Here is a 20,672-nt window from a genome sequence, read left to right as displayed (position 1 = left end):
AAATGGTTTGTCAAGATTGGTGTGGAAGAACTTGACTGGCCTGCACAGAGACCTGACCTCAACTCCATTGAACACCTTTGGGATGAATTGGAACACCGACTGCGAGCCAGACCAAATCGCACAACATCAGTGCCTGACCTCACTAATGCTCTTGTGGCTGAATGGAAGCAAGTCCACAGCAATGTTCCAACATCTAGTGGAAACCCTTCCCAGAAAGGTGGAGTCTGTTATAGCAGTAAAGGGGGACCAACTCGATATTAATGCCCATGATTTTGGAATGAGACGTTCGAAATGCAGATGTCCACATACTTTTGTTCATGTAGTGTATATTAATATGGGCTATTTTTTAGCCCTTTCCTGGGTAGGTTATTAGATAGACATCATATATAAAAGAGCAATAGAAAAAAGCAAGAGAAAAAAATATACATCCAGCAGTCCATTAATCATTTGGTGTGTGCAAGTGTGTGCGTGTGCTGTGGGGTTGAAGCTACAAACCCATAGGCGTGGCTCTCTTATCCCTTCAAGGCTTTTGGGAGGGAGGGTGGACAATGAGCCTGTCATAGAGGATGTAAGCAATGTCCCCATGGCTCTGGCAGCTTTCATGGCTGGGATCAGTTCTTTCCTCTTCTGGCACACAGCTTCAGGATGGTCCTCATTGAGGATGATGCACGTTCCTCTCAAGTTCTTGGCTCTTTCCAGAACAGCTACCTTGTCCTTGAACCTCAGCCACTTGACCACTATTCGCCTGGGCCAGTGGTGGGTTTTCCAGTCCACCTAAATCTACCTGTGGTCCATCTTCAGTTTCTCCGAGTTAATTTCCCTCACTTTGTCCTCAGACTCCGTCCCGGTCTCATGTGGAGATTCTGCAATTCCGTCCACAACCATGTTGTTCCGCCTTAATTGTCCATCGAGTCTGATTTCTCTGTCATTGTTATCATGGATTCACATGCAGAATGGACGTCCTCTCTCAATGACTTACAGATTTCTGTCATCTTGCCGTTCTCCTGTTTAAACTCATCAAGCTGAGCAGCTCCTTAGACCTGGCCTTTGTCGGCAGGATCACTGGACAGATAGCAACTGATGCCAACCACGTCGTGGGATCCGAACTCAAAAGGTAGCTAGTTAGTAATCAATTGTTTTCAATAGATTTTCAAAACTTTCCAAAACAACAAACTTTCCAAAACAACAAACCGAGCCCTCCCAGGTTCCGTGATGCGAGTTCAACAGGAAGTGACGTGATGGTCTTGAAGATGATTATCATTTGTTTGTAAAAGACACAATGTCCTCACCATGGTCAGACTGGTAAGCATGACCCTACTCTTATTATTTTAAAATAAAATATTACAGGTGGAAGCGTACCAGGTTATTCACTTTGTCTACTACAGAGATGAGAAGTGTTTTTTCCCTGCTTTTTATGGAAGCCCCTAAAGAGTCATACCTAACCGCCCAAGTGGCTTACCATAGCCCCACTACACACACCATGGCATGCTCTGTCCATTGTGCCGACACAGTGTAGCAAAGATACAGATTGTTTTTGTGCCAATCTGAGACTCAATCATTTGAACATTTTAGCTATTTTTATATAGGGACATAAAACTAAAACTGAGGGACACTAGTTTGAACTGAGGGGGCTAAACCCCCTTTATCCCCTTCGTGGAGTTGGATACGCCACTTCGCTCAGGCAGATCACAATGCCAAACCATAGCCCTAACCTTAAACCGCTCGGGATTGAATGCCTAAACTGTTACGCCCCGACAGAGTCATTGCGCAGAATGGTTTGCAGCATCATTTGGATATGTGTGCAGCAAAAGTTCAACATTCACCTTCTGCTACCATTTCTGTCAAGCCATCTATGCATACAAGTTCATGCATACTTTCAATAAATCCAACGTATGCACAACACAATGCAGTGCTGCGAGGCAAACGCAGCGTTCTATTGGAAATGTATGTACTTCTGGTGCACCAAAATGCAATGATGCTGTCGGTGTGATCGAGGCATTAACCTTTGAGTTGTTTCTGTTTTAACCCTGTAAACACGCAGAATTAACCTTGTAACCACGCAGAATTAACCTTGTAACCATGCAGAATTAACCTTGTAACCATGCAGAATTAACCTTGCAACCATGCAGAATTAACCTTGCAACCATGCAGAATTAACCTTGTAACCATGCAGAATTAACCTTGTAACCATGCAAAATTAACCTTGTAACCGTGCAGAATTAACCTTGCAACCATGCAGAATTAACCTTGTAACCACGCAGAATTAACCTTGCAACCATGCAGAATTAACCTTGCAACCATGCAGAATTAACCTTGCAACCATGCAGAATTAACCTTGTAACCATGCAGAATTAATGCGGCAAAAATAGACACTCATCCATGAGCAGTGAGCTGGAATTGAACCCATGACAACTCTGTTAGCATCTGTAACCGCTGGACCACACAGGCACTGAGGAAACCAATAATTGAGTCTGCTTGCCTTCAACATATGAAAAAAATTATCTAAAAATATATATTTCCCCTAACAAAAAATACATCTTCCCCCTACAAATATGTCAATTTATTATAATCCACATAAGAATGAACACGAGACGCGCTTTAGGCTGCACGTAGCCTACATAAGGTCAACTGTAAGTACAGCGTGCGTTGTATACACAGCTTCCAGCTGCCCCCTAAATATGTCTTCAGGTTTTCAAATCCTCCTGCTGTAGGATCACTTTCCTCCTGCGGCAAAAGGGTTCAAATTAAGATCCGACATCTGTAACACACTTTAGCAGGCTTTCTGAAAGATCTCATGTGTCACCCACTAAGTAGACATGCTACGCAACCTAAGTGTTTTATTATGGTGTAAAGCGTAAAGGTTCTGGTTTGGTTGTGGCCCCAGATCACATGACGGCGTGTGGTGAGATAGTGTGCATTCACGCAAGTGTCGCCGACACGGATGTTGAAGGTAATGAGGATGATGACACATTGAACAATTTCAGGGAAAATCGTGCTTGAATGCTGTAATAATATACGTAGCACGAATGCAGGATGGAAACTGAAACTGGCAAAAAGAAATGCAATCATAATCATCAATTTCATTGAGGTGAACTAGGCCAGAACATGTAACCATTCCTAAATTGCCTGCTCTTGGCATTTCTTAGAATTTAGAAAATTAATGAAATTAATACTAATAATGGAATGAATAATCAAATATAATTAATACAGTATACTAATGTCCAAAGTTACTATTCATTCTATTTAAAAACTATTTATAAACTAGTTTGACTATTTTTGTATCTTGTTTGCCTTAATGCAGTGTCTAGAATAGTCAAAAAGCCTTTGATAGCAATGCGCCTTGCAACACACTATCTTTGTTCGCAAATGAAAAAGTGACAGGCCTTTTAATAATCTATCCAAATTCAAATGTTATTCTTAGCCTCAGGAGAATCAGAGCCACATCAAATGAACTCATAAGAAACCCAGCCTGGAAAAGAATGGAGTTCCTCCCTCTTTCTACGTGAAAACTGCAGCATGAAATTCACAGGCAAATTAACTCTACCCAGAGCAACCGTAATGATCAGTCCCTGTGGACAAACCATTATCAAATGAAGAGCCCTACTTAGATTCAGATTTTGGTTAAGGGTTATATGTCAAGCAATTCAAAAGCAATACTTGATGAGGAGATTGAGAGTGGCGGACAGGTTCTCGCTGTAGCGAAGTGATTAAATAGTTCTTGCTGCTACAGGTTTGTTAAATAAGCAACACAATTTTACTCAAGCTTGCTGAGGATGTCTAAGCAGCTACACAGTACACTCTTACAAAAAAGGTGCTATCTAGAACCTTAAAGGGTTATTTGGCTGGCCCCATAGGAGAACCATTTGAAGAACCCTTCTTGGTTCCTGGTAAAACCCTTTTGAGTTCCATGTAGAACTATTTATACAGTGGCTTCCTGGAACCAAAAATTGTTATCCTATGGGGACATCCGAAGAACCCTCGTGAAACCTTTTTTTCTATGAGTGTACACTGGCTGAGTGGTTTCTCCTTGCAGTAGCATTTTCTTCTCAGGACATACAGTCCTTTAGGTACATCATAGTTATCATCCTCTGATATGAAGAGAGGGTGGATAGAGGAGCATAGTTACACTATATCTTCCCCCATGAAGCATGTGCTGTGCCAGACTGGTTGCAGAGAAAGACCACTCAGTCCCCTGGTAGTCAGACACATTGCTTTGGATAGCTCTGGGCCCAGACATCCACTATTCAATTACCACCTTCATTCATCAAAGTACCTCTGAGTGCAGGTCAGGCCACTAGCTGGCTTCAGGCCTACTGACCCACCTTAGCTAACCCCCTGTCAGTCCACTAGCTGGACTCAGGCCTACTGACCCACCTTTGCTAACCCCCTGTCAGTCCACTAGCTGGCCTCAGGCCTACTGACCCACCTTTGCTAACCCCCTGTCAGTCCACTAGCTGGTCTCAGGCCTACTGACCCACCTTTGCTAACCCCCTGTCAGTCCACTAGCTGGTCTCAGGGCTACTGACCCACCTTTGCTAACCCCCTGTCAGTCCACTAGCTGGTCTCAGGCCTACTGACCCACCTTTGCTAACACCCTGTCAGTCCACTAGCTGGCCTCAGGTCTCCTCGCCCACCTCAGACTGCTAACCCACTTTTGGGGTAGAAGTAATATGCAATTGAGTAATGAGATGATGTTGGTGGTGGTGGTGTTTGGGGAGGCAGTAGTGACAGGTGGCAGTGGAGTATACAATGGATCAACATCACTTTGAAAGTATTCAATCTTGGTGCTATAGGTGAATAAAGGGTAATGTTCTATGTAATTTGAGAAATGTCAGGTGGCTCACCTCATAGTGTAAAGCAGGGTACCGTTGTCCACCAGTCGTAGCAGTTTGTTGGGCGTGGTCATGTTGTGGGCCACAGATTTCTTCCCGTTGTGGAAGAAGGTGTCTGGAGTCCAGATCTTACTGGCCAGGAGGTTATTAAGAGGCAGGACCTGCATGGGCCCGTCAAACTTCAGCCTCTCATCCCTCCAGCTCTGACGGAAGAACACATCGATGGTGTACTCCTGGGAAAAGACGGAGAGAATAAGTCACTTTCTAAGGTATCACTTCACAATTACATTATCATCTAATATTTACCATCTCTCGTAAGAGCTGCAAACTCTGAAAGACAGATCTCTGTCCTGGTATAGTATATTGTCAGTTGTAGCCTTGACTAGCAGAGAGTTGAGTTGTTTTGTTCACAGCCTCACACACACAGCCTCACACACACAGCCTCACACACACACACACACACACACACACACACACACACACACACACACACACACACACACACACACACACACACACACACACACACACACACACACACACACACACACACACACACACACACACACACACACACACACACACACACACACACACGTCAATAATGCATCATGCATTTTATTTGAAGGGGAAAACAGCCTTGTCAATGTGGGATCCTCAAGGCATCCTTCAGAGTTCATACACCAATGATTGCGTTTTCACAGCTGTCGCCGGCGGGATAAAACATGCCTTTTCCAAGAGTTATCTCTCTGACCATATTGCCAAACACGTAACAAGGAACAGTGTCCCTGATAAACCTCTCTGAGTTCAGAGAGAAATCGCCAGCCGTTATTTGCTGCTGCTGAAGTGGGGGAGGGGCCTCACACTTATTTTTTTCAGACACGTCTTCCATTCTGATAGGATTTTCCAAAGGTATTAAAACGTTAAAATACACTAATCAGCTATAAATTCAGTTAGATTTTTTTTGTGGCTGTTTAAAAAATGGTCACCAGTATCTTTTAGAACGAATGGTGTCATGATTCTGTGTGTCATTAATATTGTAAAAGAATGTCATAATGTACAGGATGAACAAACAGGAACATCAAATGGACAGATATCAAATACCAGTAATAATGTCCACACCAACACGTACATCCAGGCCTCAATAATGGCTGTTAGCAACAATGTAGCAACCTGTCCTGTGTCTGGTCACTACAGGAATGTCAGACGTTTTATACTGTACATTAATATCAAGGCCTCACCTTGGAAAAAAACATTATGCACCAATCAACAATTAATGGCACAAAATAAATGCATTAAATGCACAGATTCAGGTAATAGTCATTACATAACTAAATACATACAGTTGAAGTCGGAAGTTTACATACACCTTAGCCAAATGCATTTAAACTCAGTTTTCTCAATTCCTGACATTTAATCCAGGTAAAATTCCATGTCTTAGGTCAGTTAGGATCACCATTTTATTTTAAGAATGTGAAATGTCAGAAGAATAGTAGAGAGAGAGAATGATTTATTTCAGATTTTATTTCTTTCATAATTGTATTTCTTTCATCACATTCTCAGTGGGTAGGAAGTTTACATACACTCAATTAGTATTTGGTAGCATTGCCTTTAAATTGTTTAACTTGGGTCAAATGTTTCTGGTAGCCTTCCACAAGCTTCCCACAATAAGTTGGATGAATTTGGCCCAATCCTCCTGACAGAGCTGGTGTAATTGAGTCAGGTTTGTAGGCCTCCTTGCTCGCACACGCTTTTTCAGTTCTGCAAAATTGTGGCAAAATGGCTTAAGGACAACAAAGTCAAGGTATGGGATCCTTGACTTTGTTGTCCTTAAGCCATTTTGCCACAACTTTGGAAGTCTGCTTGGGGTCATTATCAATTTGGAAGACCCATTTGAGACCAAGCTTTAACTTCCTGACTGATGTCTTGAGATGTTGCTTCAATATATCCACATGACTTCCCTTCCTCATGACGCCATCTATTTTGTGAATTGCACCAGTCCCTCCTGCAGCAAAGAACCCCCACAACATGATGCTGCCAACCCGTGCTTCACGGTTGGGATGGTGTTCTTCGGCTTGCAAGCCTCCCCCTTTTTCCTCCAAACATAACGATGATCATTATGGCCAAACAGCTCTATTTTTGTTTCATCAGACCAGAGGACATTACTCCAAAAAGTACGATCTTTGTCCCCATGTGCAGTTGCAAACCGTTGTCTCGCTTTTTTATGGCGTTTTTGGAGTACGGTTCATCAAAGTACTTTCATATCTAGGAGACAGAAGGTGTCTCCTTCCTGAGCGGTATGACGCCTGCATGGTCCCATGGTGTTTATACTTGTGTACTATTGGTTGTACAGAAGGATGTGGTACCTTCAGGCGTTGGGAAATTGCTCCCAAAGATGAGCCAGACTTGTGGAGGCCTATATTTTTTTCTGAGGTCTTGGCTGATTTCTTTTGATTTTTCCATGATGTCAAGCAAAGAGGCACTGAGTTTGAAGGTAGGCCTTGGAATACATTAACAGGTACACCTTCAATTGACACAAATGATGTCAATTAGCCCAACAGAAGCTTCTAAAGCCATGACATAATTTTCTGGAATTTTCCAAGCTCTTTAAAGGCACAGCCAACTTAATGTATGTAAGCTTCTGACCCACTGGAATTGTGATACAGTGAGTTATAAGTGAAATAATCTGTCTGTAAACAATTGTTGGAAAAATTACTTGTGTCATGCACAAAGTCCTAAACGACTTGACAGTAGTTTGTTAACAAGAAATTTGTGGAGTGGTTGAAAAACTAGTTTTAATGACTCTGTCGTGTCTTTGGCTATGCCGGATTAAGTGATATGACATGCTATTCTATAAAATCCTTTCTCCGTAATTAATATGACCTGATTGAGCTAATCATGTAAATGTAATTAACTAGAGAGTCGGGGCACCACGAAATAATATTTATAGAGCTGTTATCTTCAGAATAAACTCTTAAAGACCTAGTAATATTTGACATCAATAGCAGTCAATATTAATCGTCACCTTAATTCAGTCTCATCTGAAAGTTGTAAATTCTTCACGAACCCTGGCTACCAAGTTGAATCAGCAATACAAAATTGGGTTTAATTATTTATTTACTAAATACCTAACTAATCACACAGAATTACATATTACGCCATAAAGGAAAACGTCCCTAGTGGGCGGAAACAGATATGACAGCTGGTTACACAAAAGAAAAGGGGCTGGGTTTGAGTGAAAGAGCGGGAAGACTGAGGGACAAAGGGAGAAGCTGTGCTATCGTAAATACAGTATCTTATGCATTCTTAATTACCGCCATTTGGAAAAGGAAAATGCAATAGATATTTACTCTGAGCTGTGCTTCGGTAGGTTGGTGGTAGATGGAAGGCTGTGTTGCCAAACCGAGTCCTTTGTCCTTTGAAGAATGTCTCTGGTTGTCAATTGGATACGTTGTTGTGTGGTAGATGGGACACTCTGTCTGTCCTTTCCTAGCCCGCGTTTGCAGCTGCTGTGGCTAACTCAACGGCTAGGAGGTATCACTTCTGTAGTGAATAAGAGTTCAAAGTTCATACCATTCACAACCAAAGCTCACGCTGAGGTTGGCTTAGTTCTGTAGTTGACATGTTAGTCCTTTTAACGCAGAGGCTGCAGACCTCACGTACTTGGAACAGGAGGTTATATTGTCGTCAAGGGCTTATAAAGTGGAGGGAGAAGGGCGTGTTTCACAATCTACAGCCCATGTCTATTCACAGGGCCGGGTCACTGATTGAGCAGAGCCCTATCTTAAGAAAACCCAAATCTCTCATTTGGAAGCTAAAATTACATTTCATCCCATCACGAATAATGTCATATTCAAATATTTAAATTGAACAACAATTCCATGTGAATCCGATAACTCTGATGTGTAGACTTTCCACCAATCATTTTACTATGATTATTTTTTTACCATTTCAGTTGAAAACTAACAAAATATCTTCCGAGCAAAGATACATTTCTCAAGCAAGAATTTTGCTAGGACTGTCTGGGAGTGGTCTGAGGGAGAAGGGGGAAACTGAAAACTAGCTGTTATTGGCAGAGAGCTTTAGAACTCTTTCTTATTGGTCTATTAACTAATTTAACACCTGGTGATGTCACCAGGCAAGCCAAAACTCCATCCCACCAAATCAGGGTGATATTTCAGGCGGTCCTTTCAAACAACATTTACACAAAAAATGCATTATCATAATTTTCAAAATTTCATGATTTGGAAATATATATAAAACACAGAAAAATCACATTTTTGACTGCACTGGGCCTTTAATACAGAAATAGCCATATTTTTACCAAAACATGACACTTCATAGTGGCAACATTAACCAGGTTTCTAGCCAACCTTTTGGCTACGCCAGATAAAAAGTACGCCAGATAAAGTACGCCAGATAAAAAGGTCAAGACAAGCCTGATGGAATCAGCTAATTTGTCAGTGACTTTCCAAATGTCGACAAAACAAAATGATGCTAGACAAGGTGGGATCTTTTTATGTTGGTAAATTTAATTATGCAATAAATGGCGGTGGAACTGTCTTTATGGCAAATATGTATATAATAACCATCATATCAAAGTAAACTTGGAGTGACGCGATGATATGTCGTGTGTCCTCCCACTACGACTTGGGAAAGTACTACGACATGTGGGGTCAAATTACATTAGGAGGGCTAGCACGGAAAGGCTGAAAATTGATTTTAAAGAACTGAATCTAGCCCTGAAAGATTCCAGAAAGCAATTATCCAATTATTTCAGGTATGGTACCATCGTTGGGTCAAGGATGCCTCCCGGGTGGCGCAGTGGTTAAGGGCGCCGTACTGCAGTGCTATCTGTGCCACCAGAGATTCTGGGTTAGCGCCCAGGCTCTGTCGTAACCGGCCGCGACCGGGAGGTCCGTGGGGCGACACACAATTGGCCTAGCGTCGTCCGGGTTAGGGATGGTTTGGCCGGTAGGGATATCCTTGTTTCATCGCGCACCAGTGACTCCTGTGGCGGGCCGGGCGCAGTCCACGCTAACCAAGGTTGCCAGGTGCACGGTGTTTCCTCCGACACATTGGTGTGGCTGGCTTCCGGGTTGGATGCATGCTGTGTTAAGAAGCAGTGTGGCTTGGTTGGGTTGTGTATCGGAGGACGCATGACTTTCAACCTTCGTCTCTCCCGAGCCCGTACAGGAGTTGTATCGATGAGACAAGATAGTAGCTAATAACAATTGGATACCACGAAATTGGGGAGAAAAGGGGATACAAAAAAAGGATGTGAAAGATTCAGCAAGCTACTGGCATTACACACCTGGCTAAAAGACTACTGGAGTTCTGTTGGAATAACTTTTATAGATAACTTTGACACCTTCTGGAAACAGAAGATGCTCCACAGGAATGAGTCCATCCAAATCATCTTGGCTCCTGGACTCTGTCCACACACTTCAAGGCTATGTTGAGACAATGATTTATCGATGACCCAAGACCAGCTCAGATAATCCCTACCATTGTGTCGCTGAGTTGTCGTAATGCTGCAGCAAATGTACATTATCCCAGGGGTGTTGGTAGTCACAATGTAAGTAACTTAATTGATGTCCCTCTAACTCCCCTGAATGTCTCCTACAGCTATTGTATGCAGTAATCATGTGCATATGAACCAGAGTTATACTGATAGCACTGAGGCAGTGTGCCCTTGTAGGAAGTTCACTGTGTGCAGCTCACCCTGTACTATCATCTCAAACATAAATAACATTGTCATGTCTACTTCTGATGAGCTTCCCAGTAAAGTAAAATAATCAAGCATCCCAGAAAAGCGCAAAAAATAGCCTACATTAACATATGTAGCCTAAGAAACAAGGTTCATGAAATCGATATCTTGCTAGTTACAGATCATATTCATATTCATATCTTTGAAACTCACTTCGATAATACCTTTTATGATACAGTGGTTGCAATACATGGCAATAACATCTACAGAAAAGACAGAAATGCCAATGGGGGCGATGTTGCGGTCTCTATTCAGAGCCACATTCCTGTAAAGTTTAGAGAGGATCTCATGTTAAATACTGTTGAAGTAATATGGCTACAGGTTCACTTGCCTCACCTAAAGCCCATTCTTGTGGGAAGATGCTATTGACCACCAAGTGCTAACAGTCAGTATCTGGATAATATGTGTGAAATGCTTGATACTGTATGTGATATCAACAGAGAGTTATATTTTCTGGGTGTCCAAAATATTGACTGGCTTGCATCAAGATGCCCACTCAAGAAAAAGCTTCAAACGGTAAACAGTGCCTGCAACCTGGTTCAGGTTATCAGTCAACCTACCAGGGTAGTTACAAACAGCACAGGAATTAAATCATCTACATGCATTGATCACATCTTTACTAATGCTGCAGAAATCTGCTTTAAAGCAGTATCCAAATCCATCAGATGTAGAGATCACAATGTAGTAGCCATTTCTCGTAAAACCAAAGTTCCAAAGGCTGGGCATAAGAGGTCATACAATAAGTTTTGTAGTGATTCCTATGTTAATTATGTAAATAATATTTGCTGGTCTGTGGTGTGTATTGAGGAGCAACCAGACCCTGCAATTGACACATTCATGAAATTGGTTATTCCAGTTACGAATAAGCATTTACCCTTAAGAAAATTACTATAAAAACTGTTAAAACTGGATTGATGAGGAATTGAAAAATTGAATGGTTGAGCGGGAATCAGGCAAAAGGAATGGCAAATAAGTCTGGCTGTACAACCGATTGGCAAAAGTACTGCAAATTGAGAAATAATGTGACAATTGAATAAAAAGAAGAAACTACAATATGAAACAAAGAAAAATGAAATAAAGAATGATACCAAAAAGCTTTGGAGCACCTTATATGACATTTTGGAGAAAAGGAAAACTCAGCTCCATCATTCATTGACTCACATGGCTCATTCATCACAAAATCCACTGATATTGCCAACTACTTTAATGATTGTTTCCTTGGCAAGAGTAGCAAACTTAAGCATGACTACCAGCAACAAATCCAAGTATAACTAGAAAAATTATGAAAAACAAGCATTGTAAATTTGAATTCCATAAAGTGAGTGTGGAAGAGGTGAACAAATTATTCTTATCTATCAACAATGACAAGCCACCTGGGTCTTACAACTTGGATGGAAAAAGACTAATTCAATATTTACTAATGATATGCCACGGGCTTTGAATAAACCCAATGTATGCTATGCTATGTCTATGTATGCGGATGACTCAACACTGTATGTGATCACTGCAACACTTAACAAAGAGCTGGAGTCAGTTTCATAATGGGTGGTAAGAAATAAGTTACTCCTAAATATTTTAACAACTAAAGGCACTGTATTTGGGACAAATCATTCACTAAACCCTAAACCTCAACTAAATCTTGTAATGAATAATGTGGAAATGGAGCAGGTTGAGGTGACTAAACAGCTTGGACAAACCTTGGATTGTAAACTGTCATGGTTAATACATGTTGAGGCAACAGTAGCTAAAATGGGGGGAGGGAAGTCTGTCCATAATAAAGAGCTGCTCTTCCTTCTTACCAACACTATCAACAAGGCAGGTCCTTCAGTCGTGTAGTCACACTTAATCTGTTGTGAAAAGTGTAATGAAATATTATGTCATGTAATACTTTTAATTGCATATAAACACCTGCTGCAACCTGTTGGCTAGAACACACATGTCAAGACCAGAGTGGGCACATTCACTATATAACAAAATATGTTTTGGGACAAAACCACCAGTAGAGTTGAAAATGCGATGCAGCCCCATTTAACTTGCATTTTTTTATTCGGTACATGGGAATTTAACCTCAAAAGTCATTTTTATGTGCACTATATCAATACGCACAGCCTTTTATCCACAACATGCTTGGTAAATTTACTGTTGAAGAAAAAGCCCCTTTATAATAAAGCCAGTTGAGCAGGGGCATTTTTTGGGATTTCCACACATGGGAAACATTTGTTAGCATGGTCCCCCCCAAATAATTGCCTTTTTAAATAACCTTTTTATGCAATTCTACATCATTTACATGACAGAATACATTAGCTGAATCTTTTTTAATACCACACAAATAAACCAAAATGAGTGGATACTCTGACACTGACAAACTGAAATCAATATTGAATTCAAACAAACAATAGCCCTGGCCAATGAAGTGACACACAAATTGTACAATATTATGAGGCAATAATCACTGAGTGTACAAAACATTAAGGACCTTCCTAATATTGAGTTGCCCTGAGAACAGCCTCAATTCATTAGCACATGGACATGCCAAAAGTGTTCCACAGGGATGCTGGCCAATGTTGACTCCAATGCTTCCCACAGTCAAGTTGGCTGGATGTCCTTTGGGTGGTGGACCATTCTTTATACACACGGGATACTGTTGAGCGTCAAAAACCCAGTTCTTGACAGAAACTGGCGCGCCTGGCATCTACTACCATATCCCATTCAATGGCACTTTAATATTTTGTCATGCCCATGCAGTCTTTAAATGGCACACATACACAATCAATGTCTCAATTGCCTCAAGGCTTAAACATCCTTCTTTAACCTGTCTCCCCTTCATCTAGACTCAATGAAGTGGATTTAACAACTGACATCAATAAGGGGTCATAACTTTCACCTGGATTCACCAGGTCAGTCTATGTCATGGAAAGAGCAGGTGTTCTTAATGTTTGTACACTCAGTGTATACAGTATATATATTATAGGCTACAGGCTACTAAATACAATTTCCAGTGGCACACTAACTCACCTAATGAGGAAGATGAATCCATAGGCTATGGCCAACGCTATCCTCTTGGGAATAGCCTATCTCAAGATGAGCTACTTCGCAGAAAATTGGGAGATGTTGAGATGTTGTCATGTTTGTCATTTATTATCTTGTCTTGTCCCTGTGCTCCCCATTCTATTCGTTTCCCTCTGCTGGTCTTATTAGGTTCTTTCCCTCTTTCTATCCTTCTCTCTCCCCCTCCCTCTCTCACTCTCTCGCTCTCTCTTCTCTCTATCGTTCCGTTCCTGCTCCCAGCTGTTCCTATTCCCCCTAATCATCATTTAGTCTTCCCACACCTGTTCCCGATCCTTTCCCCTGATTAGAGTCCCTATTTATTCCTTTGTGTTCCGTTCCTGTCCCGTCGGTTCCTTGTTTTGTATTCACCATGCTGTGATTGTGTTTCGCCCTGTCCTGTCGTGTTTTTTGCCTTCATCAGATGCTGCGTGTGAGCAGGTGTCTCTGTCTACTACGGCCTGCGCCTACCCGAAGCGACCTGCAGTCTGTGGCCGCTTCTCTTGTTATTCCCCTCTACAGACTAGAGGATTTCTGTTATTCCCTGTTTGGATTTGAATAAACTCTGTTTCTGTTAAGTCGCTTTTGGGTCCTCTATCACCTGCATGACAGAAGGAACCGACCAAGGAATGGACCCAGCGACTTCAGACGCTCGTTACACTGCCGTCGAGATCCAAGGAGCCATGCTCGGCAGACACGAGCAGGAATTGTCTGCTGCTCGCCATGCCGTGGAGAACCTGGCCGCTCAGGTTTCCGACCTCTCTGGACAGTTCCAGAGTCTACGTCTCGTGCCACCTGTTACTTCCTGGCCTGCCGAGCCTCCAGAACCTAGGGTTAATAACCCACCTTGCTACTCCGGGCAGCCCACTGAGTGCCGCTCCTTTCTCACGCAGTGTGAGATTGTGTTCTCTCTCCAACCCAACACATACTCTAGAGAGAGAGCTCGGGTTGCTTACGTCATTTCACTCCTTACTGGCCGGGCTCGAGAATGGGGCACAGCTATCTGGGAGGCAAGGGCTGATTGCTCTAACAAGTTCCAGAACTTTAAAGAGGAGATGATTCGGGTTTTTGACCGTTCAGTTTTTGGTAGGGAGGCTTCTAGGGCCCTGGCTTCCTTATGCCAAGGTGAACGGTCCATAACGGATTATTCTATTGAGTTTCGCACTCTTGCTGCCTCTAGTGAGTGGAACGAGCCGGCGCTGCTCGCTCGTTTTCTGGAGGGACTCCACGCAGTGGTTAAGGGTGAGATTCTCTCCCGGGAGGTTCCATCAGATGTGGACTCTTTGATTGCTCTCGCCATCCGCATAGAACGACGGGTAGATCTTCGTCACCGGGCTCGTGGAAGAGAGCTCGCATCAACGGTGTTTCCCTGCTCCGCATCGCAACCATCTCCCTCCTCTGGCTTTGAGACTGAGCCCATGCAGCTGGGAGGGATTCGCATCTCGACTAAGGAGAGGGAACGGAGGATCACCAACCGCCTGTGCCTCTATTGCGGAGTTGCTGGACATTTTGTTAATTCATGTCCAGTAAGAGGCCAGAGCCCATCAGTAAGCGGAGGGCTACTGGTGAGCGCTACTACTCAGGTCCCTTCATCTAGATCTTGTACTACTATGTCGGTCCATCTACGCTGGACCGGTTCGGGTGCTACATGCAGTGCCTTGATTGACTCTGGGGCTGAGGGTTGTTTCATGGACGAAGCATGGGTTCGGAAACATAACATTCCTTTCAGACCGTTAGACAGGCCTACGCCCATGTTTGCCTTAGATGGTAGTCATCTTCCCAGTATCAAATTTGAGACACTACCTTTAACTCTCACAGTATCTGGTAACCACAGTGAGACTATTTCTTTTTTGATTTTCCGTTCACCGTTTACACCTGTTGTTTTGGGTCATCCCTGGCTAGTATGTCATAATCCTTCTATTAATTGGTCTAGTAATTCTATCCTATCCTGGAACGTTTCTTGTCATGTGAAGTGTTTAATGTCTGCCATCCCTCCCGTTTCTTCTGTTCCTACTTCTCAGGAGGAACCTGGCGATTTGACAGGAGTGCCGGAGGAATATCATGATCTGCGCACGGTCTTCAGTCGGTCCCGAGCCAACTCCCTTCCTCCTCACCGGTCGTATGATTGTAGTATTGATCTCCTTCCGGGGACCACTCCTCCTCGAGGTAGACTATACTCTCTGTCGGCTCCCGAACGTAAGGCTCTCGAGGATTATTTGTCTGTGTCTCTTGACGCCGGTACCATAGTGCCTTCTTCTTCTCCGGCCGGGCGGGGTTTTTTTGTTAAGAAGAAGGACGGTACTCTGCGCCCCTGCGTGGATTATCGAGGCTGAATGACATAACGGTTAAGAATCGTTATCCGCTTCCCTTATGTCATCAGCCTTCGAGATTCTGCAGGGAGCCAGGTGCTTTACTAAGTTGGACCTTCGTAACGCTTACCATCTCGTGCGCATCAGAGAGGGGGGACGAGTGGAAAACGGCGTTTAACACTCCGTTAGGGCATTTTGAGTACCGGGTTCTGCCGTTCGGTCTCGCCAATGCGCCAGCTGTTTTTCAGGCATTAGTTAATGATGTTCTGAGAGACATGCTGAACATCTTTGTTTTTGTCTATCTTGACGATATCCTGATTTTTTCTCCGTCACTCGAGATTCATGTTCAGCACGTTCGACGTGTTCTACAGCGCCTTTTAGAGAATTGTCTCTACGTAAAGGCTGAGAAGTGCTCTTTTCATGTCTCCTCCGTTACTTTTCTCGGTTCCGTTATTTCCGCTGAAGGCATTCAGATGGATTCCGCTAAGGTCAAGCTGTCAGTGATTGGCCCGTTCCAAGGTCACGTGTCGAGTTGCAGCGCTTTTTAGGTTTCGCTAATTTCTATCGGCGTTTCATTCGTAATTTCGGTCAAGTTGCTGCCCCTCTCACAGCTCTTACTTCTGTCAAGACGTGTTTTAAGTGGTCCGGTTCCGCCCAGGGAGCTTTTGATCTTCTTAAAGAACGTTTTACGTCCGCTCCTATCCTCGTTACTCCTGACGTCACTAGACAATTCATTGTCGAGGTTGACGCTTCAGAGGTAGGCGTGGGAGCCATTCTATCCCAGCGCTTCCAGTCTGACGATAAGGTTCATCCTTGCGCTTATTTTTCTCATCGCCTGTCGCCATCTGAGCGCAACTATGATGTGGGTAACCGTGAACTGCTCGCCATCCGCTTAGCCCTAGGCGAATGGCGACAGTGGTTGGAGGGGGCGACCGTTCCTTTTGTCGTTTGGACAGACCATAAGAACCTTGAGTACATCCGTTCTGCCAAACGACTTAATGCCCGCCAAGCTCGTTGGGCGTTGTTTTTCGCTCGTTTCGAGTTTGTGATTTCTTACCGTCCGGGTAGCAAGAACACCAAGCCTGATGCCTTATCCCGTCTGTTTAGTTCTTCTGTGGCTTCTACTGATCCCGAGGGGATTCTTCCTTATGGGCGTGTTGTCGGGTTAACAGTCTGGGGAATTGAAAGACAGGTTAAGCAAGCACTCACGCACACTGCGTCGCCGCGCGCTTGTCCTAGTAACCTCCTTTTCGTTCCTGTTTCCACTCGTCTGGCTGTTCTTCAGTGGGCTCACTCTGCCAAGTTAGCTGGTCATCCCGGTGTTCGAGGCACTCTTGCGTCTATTCGCCAGCGCTTTTGGTGGCCGACTCAGGAGCGTGACACGCGCCGTTTCGTGGCTGCTTGTTCGGACTGCGCGCGCAGACTAAGTCGGGTAACTCTCCTCCTGCCGGTCGTCTCAGACCGCTCCCCATTCCTTCTCGACCATGGTCTCACATTGCCTTAGACTTCATTACCGGTCTGCCTTTGTCTGCGGGGAAGACTGTGATTCTGACGGTTGTCGATAGGTTCTCTAAGGCGGCACATTTCATTCCCCTCGCTAAACTTCCTTCCGCTAAGGAGACGGCACAAATCATTATTGAGAATGTATTCAGAATTCATGGCCTCCCGTTAGACGCCGTTTCAGACAGAGGCCCGCAATTCACGTCACAGTTTTGGAGGGAGTTCTGTCGTTTGATTGGTGCGTCCGTCAGTCTCTCTTCCGGGTTTCATCCCCAGTCTAACGGTCAAGCAGAGGGCCAATCAGACGATTGGTCGCATACTACGCAGCCTTTCTTTCAGAAACCCTGCGTCTTGGGCAGAACAGCTCCCCTGGGCAGAATACGCTCACAATTCGCTTCCTTCGTCTGCTACCGGGTTATCTCCGTTTCAGAGTAGTCTGGGTTACCAGCCTCCTCTGTTCTCATCCCAGCTTGCCGAGTCCAGCGTTCCCTCCGCTCAAGCGTTTGTCCAACGTTGTGAGCGCACCTGGAGGAGGGTGAGGTCTGCACTTTGCCGTTACAGGGCACAGACGGTGAGAGCCGCCAATAAACGCAGGATTAAGAGTCCAAGGTATTGTTGCGGCCAGAGAGTGTGGCTTTCCACTCGCAACCTTCCTCTTACGACAGCTTCTCGTAAGTTGACTCCGCGGTTCATTGGTCCGTTCCGTGTCTCCCAGGTCGTCAATCCTGTCGCTGTGCGACTGCTTCTTCCGCGACATCTTCGTCGCGTCCATCCTGTCTTCCATGTCTCCTGTGTTAAGCCCTTTCTTCGCACCCCGTTCGTCTTCCCTCCCCCTCCCGTCCTTGTCGAGAGCGCACCTATTTACAAGGTACATAAGATCATGGACATGCGTTCTCGGGGACGGGGTCACCAATACTTAGTGGATTGGGAGGGTTACGGTCCTGAGGAGAGGAGTTGGGTTCCGTCTCGGGACGTGCTGGACCGTTCACTCATCGATGATTTCCTCCGTTGCCGCCAGGATTCCTCCTCGAGTGCGCCAGGAGGCGCTCGGTGAGTGGGGGGGTACTGTCATGTTTGTCATTTATTATCTTGTCTTGTCCCTGTGCTCCCCATTCTATTCGTTTCCCTCTGCTGGTCTTATTAGGTTCTTTCCCTCTTTCTATCCTTCTCTCTCCCCCTCCCTCTCTCACTCTCTCGCTCTCTCTTCTCTCTATCGTTCCGTTCCTGCTCCCAGCTGTTCCTATTCCCCTAATCATCATTTAGTCTTCCCACACCTGTTCCCGATCCTTTCCCCTGATTAGAGTCCCTATTTATTCCTTTGTGTTCCGTTCCTGTCCCGTCGGTTCCTTGTTTTGTATTCACCATGCTGTGATTGTGTTTCGCCCTGTCCTGTCGTGTTTTTTGCCTTCATCAGATGCTGCGTGTGAGCAGGTGTCTCTGTCTACTACGGCCTGCGCCTACCCGAAGCGACCTGCAGTCTGTGGCCGCTTCTCTTGTTATTCCCCTCTACAGACTAGAGGATTTCTGTTATTCCCTGTTTGGATTTGAATAAACTCTGTTTCTGTTAAGTCGCTTTTGGGTCCTCTATCACCTGCATGACAGATGTATTTTATTTCATTGGTTCTAAACTGTACGTTTTTTCTGCGATTGCATTTAGAAATTTGCAAAAGGGGAAACAGATAGCTGCAACCAACAATAGAAATATAATCCATAGATGGCAGATACTGTTCAAGTCAGGCCGGCAGCCATTGCTAAGTGTACCCATGAGTCTAACGCTCACATTTCCAGGTTGAAAGGTCCAAAAACCCTTCTATGGATTATAGGTCTATGGACACAATGCAACAAGCTATATATTTGGCGCATATGTTGTCCAAATTGCAAACGTCCAGACTGTAGGTAACCCGTAACAGCCAAAATAAAGTAAACACTTGAGTAAACTAGGGATACAAAGTTTATGTTATGGTGTGTGCGGGGCATTTTCCTGGCAAAAGTATTTAGTCAGCCACCAATTGTGCAAGTTCTCCCACTTAAAAAAGATGAGAGAGGCCTGTAATTTTCATCATAGGTACACTTCAACTATGACAGACAAAATGATTTAAAAAAAATGTAAAATCACATTGTAGGATTTTTTATGAATTTATTTGCAAATTATGGTGGAAAATAAGTATTTGGTCACCTACAAACAAGCAATATTTCTGGCTCTCACAGACCTGTAACTTCTTCTTTAAGAGGCTTCTCTGTCCTCCACTCGTTACCTATATTAATGGAACCTGTTTGAACTTGTTATCAGTATAAAAGACACCTGTCCACAACCTCAAACAGTCACACTCCAAACTCCACTATGGCACAATTGGTGGCTGACTAAATACTTTTTTGCCCCACTGTAATGTCTTAAAAACTGTGTTGGGCCACCACGAGCTGCCAGCACAGCTTCAATGTTCACTGTACCTGTATGCTAAAAACTTGTTCCATAGTCTTTTTTTGTTGAAACTTTTGATTCTCTGTGGCTTATTTATGCTCGCCAGTGTATTTTGAACATTGAGAGCGGGCTCCTGGGGTTCTTTTCCATTTTTTTCCATTTAATTTTTACAACGTAACAGTTTTTTTGATGTGTGTTTTTGGCCTCTTGGGCCCCCTATGGGCTTGGGCCCAGCCCCTGACTCACACTATTGACCAGTCACATTTATTTATCATGCAGTTTATTTTTTCATTTTTTAATAATCAGTTACCAAATCAAGGCATGGCCCCCCAGTTACCCAGGTGGGCCTACCTCCTCTCATCTGACGACTAGCAGAGCGGCAGCAGCAGGCTGTCTACACACATTGAGAGTGGGCTCCTGAATCCTCCCGGGGTTGGAGGTTGCAGTAAAAAAATATATATATTACGTATCTAGCATATACTGTATAATATATACTGTATACATGCATTTATTTTTTTTACTTTTAGTTTTTCAGCCCTGAGAAGCCCCTGCATTAACCAGACTCTGTCTGTCGCCAGTTGGATGGAAACCAAGCTAGTAATACACAAAAAGCCTGATTAACAGAGTGAAACTAGCAGAGCAACAAACAAATGATTGGTGCACCCAAAACCAAAGCCATTGGCGGTTGATCATGAGGATGGCGGCCTCAATGCATTTACCTCAAATACCATTGTTTGCTGAGTTTGCCGTATTGTAGCTTGCTCTTCGTTAATCTTTTTTTGTATCTGCATTAACAC

The 20,672-nt window shown here is 43.9% G+C and overlaps 1 protein-coding gene across 3 annotated transcripts in view; it reads right to left on the bottom strand.

The window, feature by feature from the left end:
- The window catches only part of gabra3 (gamma-aminobutyric acid type A receptor subunit alpha3), a 150,082-nt gene that overhangs the window by 52,419 nt on the left and 76,991 nt on the right, over positions 1 to 20,672 (bottom strand). For all 3 annotated transcript variants that reach the window (XM_046316638.1, XM_046316641.1, XM_046316639.1), the window contains exon 5: positions 4,845 to 5,065. In XM_046316638.1, the coding sequence (XP_046172594.1) occupies positions 4,845 to 5,065 (221 nt within the window). The remainder of the gene's footprint in view (positions 1 to 4,844; positions 5,066 to 20,672) is intronic.

This window comes from Oncorhynchus gorbuscha, linkage group LG20 (genome assembly GCF_021184085.1).
Source record: "Oncorhynchus gorbuscha isolate QuinsamMale2020 ecotype Even-year linkage group LG20, OgorEven_v1.0, whole genome shotgun sequence".
Taxonomy (NCBI): Eukaryota; Metazoa; Chordata; class Actinopteri; order Salmoniformes; family Salmonidae; genus Oncorhynchus; species Oncorhynchus gorbuscha.
This window is presented reverse-complemented; position numbering and strand designations above follow the sequence as displayed.